The 15,166-nt window shown below is 39.7% G+C and overlaps 1 protein-coding gene across 8 annotated transcripts in view; it reads right to left on the minus strand.

The window, feature by feature from the left end:
- The window catches only part of CADPS2 (calcium dependent secretion activator 2), a 544,075-nt gene that overhangs the window by 94,848 nt on the left and 434,061 nt on the right, over positions 1–15,166 (minus strand). For all 8 annotated transcript variants that reach the window (XM_034671263.1, XM_034671268.1, XM_019799438.2 and 5 more), the window contains one exon: positions 3–106. In XM_034671263.1, the coding sequence (XP_034527154.1) occupies positions 3–106 (104 nt within the window). The remainder of the gene's footprint in view (positions 1–2; positions 107–15,166) is intronic.

A 15,166-nucleotide genomic window follows, 5' to 3' on the forward strand; every position in this document is an offset into this window, starting at 1 on the left:
ACCTCTGCATGATGCTCTTCATTCTGCTGTAAGACTTCTATGCAGAGCTCTGCGAGATGAAGGACCTCTTCCAGCTTTCGAGCAGGAGGTGCCTGGTTCATGGTCTCTATGTTCAAAAGAAATCATAATAATGTTACCTTGAAAATAAAAAGCCAAACATATTCCAATTTGCAATGAGGAGACCAGGGTGTTGAAATAGAATAGAAAGCATGTTTTTGAGAAACAAGAAATGCAAACCCCCCTGCAAAAAACAAATAAATGCATTCTTAAAAAAAAAAAAAACCCAAACAGTTCACCAGATTGCAGAAAATATTTCACCCACAAAGCAATCACAGGGAACTGCAAGTGCTGTGCCATTTAATATAGAAGAACTAACAGGTGCATCAGCACGTTAGATGCTCAACTTCTGCAACAAACAAGTTCTCATTCTCCTCAAGGTCGGAAACACAAAGAGAGCAGATACCGCAGTCTTTTCCTTCTCTCTGTATTGTATCACCAATACAATACCATTCCTACCGGATGAGTCATTCCTGACATTAGCAAAAACCATGCTTTTTTTGTTGCTACTTAAATTCTCAGCCTGAAATGTCTATATAGTTTATGTTGATCTTAAATTCAAGAAGTAAAAGGTCACCTAAAACACTCTGATAACCTTCGATTAACTGATTTCCTCCCCTCCTTCCCTATCCACCACTATGTCACCCTCTCCCCTCCTCTAACTGGAGAATGGTGGGGAGGCATGCTTTAAAGCTTCAGGTTCTTTCAGCATCAAAGCAAACTGGTATCAAAGGCCAGGCCACAATGAGATTAAGTGAAGCTACCTGAAATTCAGCAACAGAGAAGGAAAAGCAGTTGATTTTACAGATATAACAAACTGGCAGAAATCAGAGGTGCTCTGTGTAATGAAACCATTTCAAAATTGAATGTGAAGAACAGAGTTTTCAATAAGGACATTGAAGATAAACACTGTCTTACATTCATGGACTCTTTGTCTCAGGAAGGAGGTTGTAAGGAAGGGAAATAACATTTTCAGAAAAAGAGCTTTTTCTGTGGAACCTAAGTTTTTTTTTTTCAGCAATGGCTCTTTTCCTTCCTGCTTCCTAAAACTTCGGCCTTAAATTTGGAGGATACTCTTCCATTTGCTCGTTTCCAAGGGATAAACAATGATGCAGTGAAACATTGCTTATGGCTGGTGCTTGTTCATTAAACATTTACTGTAAGTTTAATACAGGTCACAGTGGGGGTTTCTATCTCCCAACCCAGCACTCATCCTTCCAAACTTTCTCGCAGGATGGAAAGCCACTGCTTCTCTGCAACAGCGATCAAGAGCAGAAAACCAATCCCCCAAACACCACATAATTGAGTGTGCCTACAATGTTCTTAGCTGTGAGAAGTGGGAGGAGGTATAAGCCATGCCCTTGATCTTAAACGGCTCAGACTCCAAAAATCACTACTGAAAGGATCCTTAGACATCAACTATCCAATCTTCCATCTGTTTCATGATCACTTCAACATCCTCAAAAGAGGGTGAAGTCAAGGAGGCTCATGACTTTGCAAGACAGTCTGCTCCACTTGGGGGCAGCTCTAGCTACTAAAGTCTGGTGAGAAAGACAAGATCCTTAAGAAAAGTTTGCAAACACTGTAGCGCAAACATAGCAGTGATGTGGGAGAGGTGAGAACTGCTGAGAGCAAGTTGGTTTGGGGGGAGGAATCAGCAGGAAGGTAAGTAGGACCTGAAGCAGGTCCTAAAGGAATAACAAATGACCTGCGTAAGTAGAGAATGGGTTTTTAGAAATGACTGTGTGACAGAGATGTGGTGCATTTCAGAGGAAGGTGATGATGATGATTACAAATGTTACCATTTATTGAGAGCCAATTAATGTGTCAGGCACAGCACCAGGCACTTTCCATGCATCATCACACTAATTTCCTCAACAGCTTTAAGTTGTTTGGTTATTTGTCCATATAACTTAGAGATAAGGAAACAAGTTTGGAGAGATGAAGTGCAAGAGTTAGCAAGTGGAGAAGGTGAGACCTGAGCTTAATGTGGGCTCTTACCATCTCTGCCTTGCCCTTGCCTAGTTGGAGTACAAACGTGCTAGAGAATAATGAATGGGTGATGAGCCTGAGGTCAGATTGTGGCAGGCTTTAAGTAAGATAATAAGTATACTGGATAACTACATCCTATGTATAACTTAGAGCAAGTGTTTCTTTGCAAGGCTTCAGATTAAATTAATTTTAGGAACATGTATTTGTGGTTGTGTAGAAAAAAGGATTGGTGAGGTTGTGCAACCTGGGTCAGGTCTAGTAAAATAGAGAACTATGGGAAGATGGTAGTGGGAACAGAATAGGAAAGTGCAGGGATGCTCTGAAGAAAGAATTTGCAAGCCCTTGTGAGTAACTAGAAATGGTAGGCCATAGAGGAGAATGACCCTGAGGATTGGAGACTGTGTGGCTCAGAGAATGAGGGTGCATGGTTGATGACACTAGGGAATGGGTCTTCAACGGGGCATGCCATGTATTTGAGGACTAATTTCCAGATATGTATAAATTAATTATCCTAAACTAAAAAGATAAGTAAGCATTGCAAAATCTGCACACACAGGGAGTTAAGATATTTGGATTCTCTGCCTAGATAACTCCTACTCATCATCGAAGATAGAACTTTAATGTTACCTTAAATGTGGGACCTTCTCAAAGTCCTGGGGCTGAATGAGTTGTTCCTCTCTCTGAGCTCCCCTCTTAGGGGCTTATGAGCCCGTTACTCGACTGTGTCCAAATCAAAGTCAGAAACCAGGTCTCTTTATCTTGTGCTCTCAATAGCACAGGCACCTAATGAATGTTTACTGACAGTGCAAGAACACAATTTTGGGGGAAAAACTGTGTTAAAAGTAAAATTAGTACCCAAGTAATTTCAATTAACTTTATGTGAGACTGCAAATAGCTCTTCTGTCACTAACATGCTGAAGGTGGACTAGTCAGCAAATCCACTAATGAAACGCAGCTGTAGTCTGAGAACAACACTCAAAAAACTGATGAATGCTGTATGCTTAAAGTATTAAAGAAAGACTATTTTGTAAAAGAATTCTCAAAATAATTTTTAATTCTTAAGAGCATATCACTTATATTCCTTAATTTTTCCATCTTTAGATTGAAAGTGGTGAATTAAATTGAGAATTCTCAACCCATGGGATTTAGAGATTAGGAATAAGTTTTAGGGTGTATCTTTAAAATTATATGCTAATTTCTGTGTAGAGAAGCATTGTGGGGGAAAGAAGGATCATAACTTTCAGGTTCTCAAAGTGGTCCTTAAGCCAAACAAATGCTAAGAGTCACTGAACCCTAGAATCTCTATAATTCCTTCTAGCTAATAAATTCTATGCTTCCTATAAATACAAATGTTGGGCTTTTGGTACATTGGATTATATTGTCTAAACATATTTCTATGTTTATATCGTGTTTTTCATAAGGAAATAGAAAGACAACAATATTTGTTTTTATCACAAAAGAACTTATTTTTCCTACCTACTTTAGTACATTATTTACTGAATCCTTACAATCATTCTGCAAGTTAGATAATTATGGCCCCCATTTCCAGATTAGGAAAAAGAGTTCTTGGAGAAGTTAAAGAAGGTGTCCAAGGTCATACAGGGTACGAGCTGAGATAGGATTAAAATCTACCTCTCACGTCAGATAAGCAGCAATAACACAAAGACTTGAATTCTTTTTCATTTTCAATTCTCTGAATAAAACACACATACACACACACTAAATTGACCGTATATATTCAATAGAAACTTCTGAAACGGCTGAAAGTTTGAAGGGTTTATAAAGTCACCATATCCTAAGCCATAAGTATGTAATAATGGAGAAAAATCACAGAAACAACCTGAAAACTTATTTCTGTTTACGTGTGAATATGTCAAAACCACTTTTACATCTGACACTATCTTAAGCTCTGAGAGTACCCTGTGTTCTACCGAAACTTAAAAACAATCTAAAACATTTTACTTTTCCTAGACTAAATTTATTGAGAGGAAGCAGAACTTTGTACTTGAACATAATGGCCACTCTAATACTTTAAATAAATAGCATCTTTATCAAGTATACTGTGTATGCCATCTCTGGCTGTCACTCATTTGACTATCGCCAAGAAGTTTAATGCATTCTATAGCCAGAACTCTATTAGATAACAAGGTTATCAACAGCCCCATTAAAAATCTGAACACTGAGTATTTGAGAATTCCTCCTCAAAATGTTCACTTTCACTTTTTGTAACATTTTCACGGTATTACAGATGTCTCTATATTCTTCAAGCTTTACACCAAGTTGCTGATTGTTGTAATACATTTCAAATAATATTTAAAATGAATATGCCCAGAGTAGCGAGGTTTCTTCATGACTTTCAATGCATTGCTCTTAGGTATGATCTTTCTTCATTTTGGAATACTTCTACTTTTTTTACAATAACACTCCTTGGCTTCTCAAAGCAATGCCTTTTAATTATACCTCTACATTAAAGAAGAGGTCTCACTAGAGAAAAGGTAGGGAGGTGGGGAGACTTAAGAAGACAGCTTGGCTGTTTTGCTTTGGTAGGTTTCTGCATACTTCCAGCATATTCTCCCCACCTGCCTCCCTTCCAGCCATTTCCCGTCAAAATCTCTAGTGGTGGATACACAGTAATGCTCAGAGTGAAGGTTGCGAGGGGACTTGGGGTAAAGACCAATAAGATCACTTCAGTCCTTTTTTTTTCCATATAGGATATGGAAAAATGTGTAAGGTATTTGACCTTAAGTCTTACAAACTCATATCTATACTTTCAAGTAAACAAAATATAGAATTCAATAATACTAATACTAATACTAGAGTTTGAAAATTCCAATGGGAAAAAAGATTCAAGATGGTGGTTTGAAGGACCATGGTAATAACGCCATCATAATACTCCTCTTCCTTGCATCTAGGTCATGATAACCAGCTAGAGTGCATCAAAAAGTAATTCCTATATATGCACTAAGATCTTGCTTCGTTTTTCAACATCCGATTTTGTGACCCTGAATTTGATTCAACAAACATTCACTGCCTGGAAGATACTGTACTAACAACTAAGGGGATACAATGATGAACGAGGTAATATTTCTGCCTCCAAGAAATTCTGTATCTTTCACCCTAACCATTATAAGGTAGAGGATAGCTACATACCATCTGCTTTTGTTAAATATGAGGAAGTTCTGCTATAAAGCTCTGATAAAGAGTTAATTAAATGCACTCAATATGCAAAAACATCATTAATATCTTGCACGCAATAGTATCTCAAAGGTATGTCAACAGGAAGGCCTTAAATTGCTCATGGATAACATATGGAGATCTTCAGAAGGAAATGCTTCTTTTAATGGGTATATGTTTGAGGTCAGAAACCCTAGATCAGAGAAAGCTAGCCGCAGTCTAACATTAAAGGCTCCCACCTTTCTCTTCCTTCTGTCTGAAGACAAAAACAAACAAACAAGCAAACAAACAAACAAAAAAAACCCCACACTCATTCTGTTGCTTCTCCCTTCCTCTAAAGAACATCGATCAGATGGATGAGGAGAAAGTCCTGACACTCAGGAGGGAACTGAGGTGAGACACTTGTAAGACTTAAGGAGGAACTAAGGGATAACTGTGGGTCCTGAGGGGAAAAAAAGAAAAAGAGGAAAAGAGGGGGAGGAAAGGCAAACATGAACACTCTGTAGTGTAAGGCGACGAAAGACCACAGCTTGGAAGGAGGAGGGAGATCAGCAAGATGGAAGCATTCACCTGGGATACACTGTGAGATCTAAGGCTTTGCCTTGCTAGGTTTAAAAGATCAAGAAAGTTGGGCCAAGGGTACGACATCTGATTTCTTCTTCCTGGAACCCCAAAGGTCATCCGGTGGCAAGGACGATCAGCATCCTCTCCACGGACTGCTGGTTGGAAAAATGTATCTATCCTCAGACCTGGCTGGGCAATGGTTGAGTGGATCTGCCCAATTCTTTGTTCTGTCTCCCTCTACCAAAGTAGATAGTGACTGCTTCCTCCTTTCTCACCTTACAGAAGTATAAGGCAACACCACATCATACACACACACACTGCACACTGCTACGGGCTCGTAAATGATGTGTTCCAATTAGATCAGAAAAGGTTCCATCTGAGCTACTGCTCCATGTTAGATGTCTTCTTCCACTTATAAAGCCCTTTAGGCCAGTCTAACTGGTTCGGGGAATTTCTACTGGCTCCCGATTCTGTCCTAATTTTAACCTTAATTCCTGTTGGGGTCAATGTTCTCCCCCTTTGCATGATCCAGACTGATGACTCAACGGGAAAGTCGAAACTTTTATGGAGGGGTTTTTCTGACCCATCCTCTGGCTCTAGCCACAGCAACCTGTGGTGACAGAGTGCCAGAGCCTAGCACCACCGGGCGCATGGGAGTCCTAACCCTGGCTAGAGCTCAATACCCGTGGCACTTCTCTTCCTGAGAGGAAAAGGAGGGTAGCAGATCAAATAGTTTCTTTCCCATTAAGCAAAACCACCCCTCCCCCTCCCAACCTGCCAGCCACCTTCAGAACTTGTGACAAGCTGATTCTGGGGGATCTCTTTCAACTTAGTCACCTAGAGGAGACAGGAGGTAACCTGCCAAGAAGGCTGCCTCAGAATCTAGGGGAGAGTGGCTTCTAAAACTAGGCTCCATTTCCCCAACTCTTCAGGACCAACCTAACTCCAACTTGCCCAAAATCTGACTCCACAAGACTTGATGCTGTCAATTAATGCAAGAGAATAAGCTAACATTGACCCCTCCCCGGTTTGTCCGACTGCAGCATAATGCGAGTACAGTTCTTTGAGTGCTGGAACATATGTTCCTTCGATCAATGAAGGGAATACGTATTCTTCCTTGTAGATCTGTGGTTCTCAACTTCAGCAGGCACCAACCTCCTGGAAAGCTCGTTAAAACACAGACCACCTGGCATCGTGCTTGGAGTTTCAGTTTCAGTCGGTCTTGTTTGGGACCCGAGAATTCGCCTTTCTAACAAGTTCCCGGGAGACGCCAATGATGCTGGTCTGGGGAATGCACTTTGAGAACTACTAGTGTTTATGAAAAATGAACTTAAATACAAAGGCGACCTGTTGAAACTTCAGATTATTTCCTCCTTTACCTGAAATCAAGCTACATCATTGTATAAACTTCATTTTAGGGGAGAAAAAGGTGACTTTTTGTGTAGAATCTGAACACGTTTTACTTTTCTGCAATGTTACTCCAGAAAGGACGGTGTGCATATTTGCACGATTCTGTGTGAATGAAAATACCTAGGATGTTATGTCCTCCCTACAACTGTTTAAGATCCGTGAGAACACTAATACCACAGGTGTTTGAAAACAAATAGGTCTGTGGCCTGCTAATTCCCAGAACCCCTTTGGGACCAACTCATTTAATGACCCTGTCATTGAAAACAAAGTTCCAGTTAATACCTCTTTGGAATTAACCACGCTAATGATGTAGTACCTTGGAATAATTGTCCTGTGGTGACGGTCACATTAACTACTTTACCTGGGTTATTCTGCCCACCAATAAATTCATTTTTAAGCAAATGGTCAACTGTGGAACAAAGGAGAACTGGCCACTGGAGTATAGGCCAATAGCAGCCAGATTGGACCCAAACTGAACAATCTGCAGAAGCCAAGAACAAGTGGAGATCCAGGAGCAACAGGCCATAAATAGACAAATACATATGTGACGTAGATGTCAGTAATGCTTTGTGAGATTTTCTTTAGGAGGAATATGGAGACACAGTCTCTTCTTAAGATCTTTTTTTTTTTTTTAAAGATTTTATTTATTTATTTGACAGAGAGACAGCCAGCAAGAGAGGGAACACAGCAGGGGGTGTGGGAGAGGAAGAAGCAGGCTCCCAGCGGAGGAGCCTGATGTGGGGCTTGATCCCAGAACGCCGGGATCACCCCTGAGCCAAAGGCAGACGCTTAACGACTGTGCCACCCAGGCGCCCCTCTTCTTAAGATCTTAAACTAAGGGATGATGGTGATGGAATTAGAGAAACATCGGTAGGCTTTAATATGTGGTTTAACAGTTGTCACAGGGTTTTCTGTGATTTCATAAGAGTAGAGAAACACAGACACCTTGGTTTGAGTTTTGTTAAATTGTCCTTTTAACTATGGAGGCCCTGGCTCTCAAGTTTGTGAAGCAGGAAGATCCAAGATCTCACAGGAAAAAAAAATCATTATAATGTTGCTGGCTGCAAGGACTACGAAGGCTTGAAAGAGAAGAAAACTCTCTATAATGGATATTTAGCTAGCTCTGTTTGACTCTGGCTAGAAATATACTGCAGGATTCTAATGGCAGCATAAAAATTTTCCACTGGCAATTCTACCTGCTAATTATAAAGCAGGGGTTTTCCTAGAGACTGGTCTGTAGCCCTGATATGTATCTATATGTCCTATATATTGTATATATGTATTATATATATACACACACACACACACCTCACACTGATATATATTTGGCAGCTGAAACTGATAAACGACCTCCTCGGTATGACTGTTCTTTATACATACATCATACATTTCCTCTCAATATAATTGATTCGGAAATTGAAAGCCATCAGAATAATCTCAGTTATTGCAACTGCCAGGCCAATACTAAATTACCATATAATTAAGGTCTATAGCATCTTAAATTTCATGCCTAGTTCTTCTTGTCTTCTAATTACATTTACTTAAAACAGCCTTTTCACGGTCATTTGTTATATTCATGCATCAAAGAAGTACCATCACACCTTCACATGCCCATTCTCCTCCTGCCCCTTAAACTCTCTTTCATTCTCAAGGAGAAGGCCTGCCGTAAACAATGGGAATCAGGCAAGGCAGGATCCCATGAGGCGGTGGGGATGAAGATGTTAGGAAATGGGCAACAGGAGGGCGAAAGGGACTGCTCCCCAGCCGGGAGGGAAGCTGAAGGAGAAGGAAAGAAAACAATATGAAAGATAGACTATGAAAACATTTGTAACCTTGCGTGCTAAGAAATGAGTCCAAGATCTTGATGTCTATATGTATCTCTGTCCTTTGATATAGAAGAAAGATGTGTTAGGGCAGCCAATTAATGCGTTAGTAGTGATATTTGACGCTTAGATTTGGAGAATGTCTCCTAGTTGGACAGGTGTAAAGACCAGGTGTAGATGGAGTGCCTGGGTGGCTTAGTCAGTAAGCATCTGCCTTTGGCTCAGGTCATGATCTCAGGGTCCTGGGATCAAGCACTGCATCCAGCTCCCTGCTCAGCGGGGGGCCTGCTTCTCTCTCTCCCTGCTGCTCCCCCTGCTTGTGCTCTCTCTCTCTCTCTGACAAATAAATTAAAATCTTAAAAAAAAAAAAAAAGACCAGGTGTAGAGAGGAGGGTTGGGCTTAGTAATATCTTAAATATTTCTCCAGTTTTAACATCCTGGGTTTGCCAGCCACTATGAAAATGTATGTATACAAAATGCCTCAGGGATATTTTACAGGTTTATTTTTCTGAAATGAGAAAAATCTGGTATTACAAACACTGATTAGGCCTTTTAATTTAGTGCTTGAAGCTATATGGCCACTTAGTGATAGCCCACAAGTACTGTACTCTAATTTTTCAAACTATTCATCTGTCCGGGCTCTGAGTACTTACAAACTCTGTTGAGAAATAAAGAGGTGAAATCTGTCAGTTTGCATTACTCTGGTTTTGTCCAATTGGAAAAGACTTTTCAATACATCTCAACTATTCAGATTAACAAGGTGCTGCCGGAGCCACACTGCTATCCGTCACTTGGTTTACCTGTTGACACATGTTAGTAAATAAATGAAAAGGTCACCAATCAGCTGGTTTCGAACTTTGGATTTGGAGGATGATAAATTCTACCAAATTGCTCATAAAAAAAAGAAAACTTGCTATGTCAAGACTGTATTTATCTGTGCATCGCATTCCACATACACACACACACACACACAAACAATACATGACACGTTGTCAAGTGAGCTGAGTAAACTGACATCCTTTCTGAGACCTTTTAGGGAACAGGTGTTGAACACTTGTAACGAGATTTCTATGCATCTTCAGAGGAAGGAGATAAGATTCTAGCAAGAGCTGTTCAGAGTGTTACAGATCACGGCTGAGGGAATAATTCCCAGTAAGGGGCACACCAAAGGAGACATTACATAAACGCTTTGTTTTTTCAGGAGGTGCTTATGTTCTCGCTAAGACTTCCTACAGAAGACAAATATTTATCGAACAGAAGTTTTTGGAAGAATATATTTCCAGATCCTGGAGAATCTGGGATATATTCAATTAAGTACTCCTGATGCATTATTTTATGTGGTTACATTATCTTATGAATCTTTTCCCTCTTGCAACTGTGAATCAATATGATTCATGGAGCTTTCAAGGCATCACTTTAGAGGGGGCTAAGTATTTTTTCCAAGTATAGATGGTTAGCTGACAATTCTATGTAGAAAATGAAGTAACTGAAATGGAACATGTTATGTTTTATAAGAAAGTTAAAGCTATTTTGCTTCAACTCAAATAGGTATAAGCTTTGAAAATCATCAAGGAAGTGGAAAGGTAAAAACATTAGTCAGGGATAGTTATAATAGAAATACTAAATCCATAGTGGTTGAAATAACTTCATTACATTGAAGTTTCTGATGTTTCTGATTTTTTTTCCAGTTAGTCCTTTTTTTTTTTTTTTTTAAAGATTTTTAGGGAGAGCACGTGCACACGTGCATGCAGTGGGGGAAAGGCAGAGGGTGAGGGAGTCAGAGTCACAAGCCGAACCCTCCTCCCCACTTGGTGCTGAGCCCCCTGCAGGGCTCCATCCCAGGCATCTGATAGCATGACCTAAACCAAAACCAAAAGTCGGCCCTTAACCCACTGCATCACCCAGGTGCCCAAGTAGCCCTTTTTTCTAACATCATCTCTGAAACAGCTCATCCTTTCCCCACTGATTTCTGTTCCCACTTTATTATGGATGAAGCAGAGCGGACTCCCATTTGTACGGGAGTCTACTTTCTTCTCCACAAGCTTCGGTGATGGCTTTGTAATCTTAGTGTCAGGCAAGGCAAGTCTTCATACGCTTCCCCCCCCCCCCACCTTAAGTTGACTTATTCAATACCCTTTATTCTTCCATTTAAATTTCTGTTCTTAAAAAAAAAACCTGGAATTCTGATGGGACACTGCAATGAATGTATAGATTAATTTGGGGGAGAGTTTACATATTATACTACCAAGTCATCCCTCTTAGGGTATGGACCATCTTATAACAATTTTTTTTTTAAAGATTTGAGAGAGTGGGAGTGTGTGTGTGTGTGTGTGAGTGTGTGTGGGGGGAGGACTGAGGAAGAGAGTCTTAAGCAGAGTCCACACTGAGCACGGAGCCCTGACCCAGGGCTCTATCTCATGACCCTGAGATCACGACCTGAGCTGAAACCAAGTCAGTTGCTTAACCTACTAAGACCACCAAGGTGTCCCCGTCTTACATCTATTTAGATTAATCTCTATAACCTTTGAATTTCAAATTTTTCTTTAGAGATCTAGGAAATTTTACATGCTTTTGGCAAAGTCAATTCGTGGATGCCTTATAGTTTGGTTACTGTAAAAGATATCTTTTGTTTATATTTCCTAGTTACTTGATCTCTTGTGTGGAGCAGTGGTTCTCTGAGTGTGGTCCATGGACCACTGGGGATCCCCAGGACTTTTCAGGGATCTGTGAGGTCGAAATTATTCTCATAATACTGAGATTTTTTTATTTATTTTTTTGCCTTTTTGACTCTGTTGATGTTTACAGTGATGGTACAAAAGCAACGGCAGAAGGGCGCCTGGGTGGCTCAGTCGTTAAGTGTCTGCCTTCAGCTCGGGGCGTGATCCCAGGGTCCTGGGACTGAGCCCCCTGCTTGTGTTCCCTCTCTCGCTGGCTCTGTGTCAAATAAATAAATAAAATCTGTTAAAAAAAAAAAAAAGCAATGACAGGTAAAATGGCTGTTACTTCAGCATGAATCAAGGCCATGCTGCTAAATTACACTCATGGCTGGGTTCTTCACCCCCGCGCACACGAGAAAAAAGCCAGTTTTACACACAAAAGTCCTTGATAAAACAGTAAAACTTTATCGAATCTCTGCCCTTGTACACATTTTTAAATATCTGTGACAAAATGAGAACTTTGCATAAAGCACATCTCCATACTGAAGTGAGATGATTGTCTAAAGGTAAGTGTGTGATTCTTTGAGTCTGGTGGGGGCACTGTTATTTTCAGAGAACCATTTTTAGTTGAAAAGACTACTGATGGACAAAGTATGCTTATTTAGACTTGGGGATATTTGGCAGACATTTTCTGAAAAAAATGCAGTAAACCTGACCCTTAAAAAAATAGTATTTGTTGCTAATTATAAAATTAAAGCTTTCAAGGAAAACTAGAATTTTAGAAAACTTGTATCTGTCATGAACTTGACAGCTTTCCAAGACTTTGAGACTTCTCTGAGGAGACAGGTGATATTCACAAGGGTGACTTTTTGATATATTTGTTAACACTAAGATGATCTTAACTCAGTGGACCTATATTTTCTAAATGAGTGGTACATTGTGTTAAAAAATCATTCATGGCAAAGATCTATTCAAAGCACGTGACCAATCAATTGGATTTAATAGTATGAAAAGTTCATTGATATGCTTTCAGATTCTACATTGCAATTAAGCTGTAAGAAATTATCACTTGCCAAGCTTTGGTATAATATCACAGAGGAGAACACAGAATTACCTAAAGAAGTCTATTAAAATACTCCTCCCTTTTCCAACTACATATCAGCATGAGGACAGATTTCTTAAAAATATATATCAACCAAGATAACATATTGCAACAGACTCAATGCAAGCAGCACCTATGAGAATCCGGCTCCAGCTGTCTTCTATTAAGACAGCCACTAAAGAGGTGTGCGAAATATTTTTTTTTTCAAAAGCTATTTGTTGACAGGTGATGAGTTTACTATTGTTATTTGTAAACGTTAAGATTTTATAAATTTCTCAGTTTTACTTCTAGTATGGTAAATATTGGTAGAAACAACCCATCTAATCAAAAGCTCTTTGGGATCTGAATCTTTAGAGTGTATTAGTTTGTGAGACTAAGCATTTGAGAACCACTAGTGTAGAGAAAGGGTGTTGATTTTAGCAGGTTGACTTTACATCTGGCAACTTTGCTGAACTCTTTTATCTAAAAGGTTCTATGTAGATCCTGCTGGATTTTCTAGGGAGATGATCATTTCATCTGCAATGATGGTTTTTTTTTCTTCCATCTACAATGATAGTTTTATTTCCTCTTTCTGTTCTTTAGGTTTACTTTTTTCATTCCTTTAACGTTGCCCAAGACTCCCAAGTGTCGTGACGATACTGTAAGTACTTGTCACTGATCCTGGTGGGAATGCCTCTACACTTTCTTCATTATGTAAAATATTTGCTGTAGGGTTTTTCTATATGGGCTTTATAAAATTAAGGAATTCTTGGATGCTAATAGTATAATTTTTAATCATGCTAGCACTGAACTGTTCCACATACTTTTTAAAAAACATCTCTCGAGATATGAGTTTTGCTTTTAGTTTGTTAGTTTGCTGATGCTGAACCCCTTTTATATTCCTGGGATAAATCCCAATGACTAGTTTCCCAACACATGGTTGGATTTTGTGAGCTTAAACTTAGGGATTTTGCATATATGCTCACAATGAAATGGGCCCGTAATAATGTTCTTTTGTTCTACTGCCTTTATCAGGTTTGGGAATTAAGATTATATTTGCTTCATGAAATGAAGTGGACAGTTTTCAATCATTTTCCGTTTCATTGAAGTTATTTTGGATAGGATTTGTTCCTTAAAAATTTGGTAGAACTCACCTCCAAAACCAACCAGGCTTAGGGATTTGGGAATGGGAGGGTTCTGACAACTATTTCAATTTCTTTTAAACTGATTGGCCTGAGTTTCACTTCTTGTGTTGATCACACCAACAGTTTTTCAAGAAATGTATCCATTTCATCTAGACTTTCAGTGTTTGTCTTTGTTCATAATACTCTTCCATTATTTTCTCTCTCTCTTATTTTTCGCTCCATCTTTTGCCTTTTCTGCTGTCCTCACTCTGATCTTCAGATGACCAACAAGTTCTTCAGCTGTATTCATCCTGTATCCGATGTTTCTTACAACCATATTATTTTCATACCTAATATTTCCATTTGGTTTTTCACAACTTCTTGTTCCTGAATCCTATTGCTAGAGTTTTCCTATATGTCCTTGAGTATATGTATTATGCTTAATTTAAATTGAAATCTTTAAAAAATAGTAAGTTCCAGATGATACACATCATTTGTCTTTGGTAAGAGGCTGTACTCCTCCTCAGGAGTCTAATTATTTTGAACTGAGAGTTCATTGGAGAAACACAGAATGAGATGGCGGGCAGGTGCTTGCCTGTGTCCTTTGAGAGCAGAGAAACTTCACCTTTGGAGCAGAGGATCCCAGAATACAGAACCAACATGGATAACTCCCTTTTGCTACTAATCCATTAGGCAACTCCTAAGGATAGGGATTCCTTATTAATCTGCTAGAGTCAAAGCCGCAGCACATGACCAAAAGTCTCCTTAGGTTGTAATTCACTAGGCTAGTGGTTGGGGTGCAGAGGAGTGAAGGCGTGACTGCTGGAGAGTGGCTCAGCCCATTCCAGTTTTCATCCCATGGCAGCACAGCTGAGCCCAGTCTTGAAAATGCCACAGATATCAGCCACTGCCACCAACTCCAAAGTCAAAAGGAAAGGAACTGATTGTCTCAAGGCAATGCCCCATCCACTCTCCCTCTGCTCATCTACACTCTCGGCTAGTGAAACTCCCCACCAGACAGACTGGTGAGATTGGAAAGAAAACTTCTCTGGGCAGACAAATGCAGCAAAGGTGAGTGAAATAAAAGTAAGTATATGCTGCTCTTTGAATGGCAGATGTAAGGCAGTGGAGAGGTCAGGGTAAGGCAGCTTTATTTACGGAGACACCATGGTTGTAGATGGAAAGGAAATATGTAGAAAGAAAACGGAGGAACAGGAGAAAGAAGAGATATATGACAGAGTACTTTCCATCCAGAAGGAGGTAGGTGCAATTGAGATCAATACC

This window comes from Ailuropoda melanoleuca, chromosome 1, assembly GCF_002007445.2.
Source record: "Ailuropoda melanoleuca isolate Jingjing chromosome 1, ASM200744v2, whole genome shotgun sequence".
Lineage (NCBI taxonomy): Eukaryota > Metazoa > Chordata > Mammalia > Carnivora > Ursidae > Ailuropoda > Ailuropoda melanoleuca.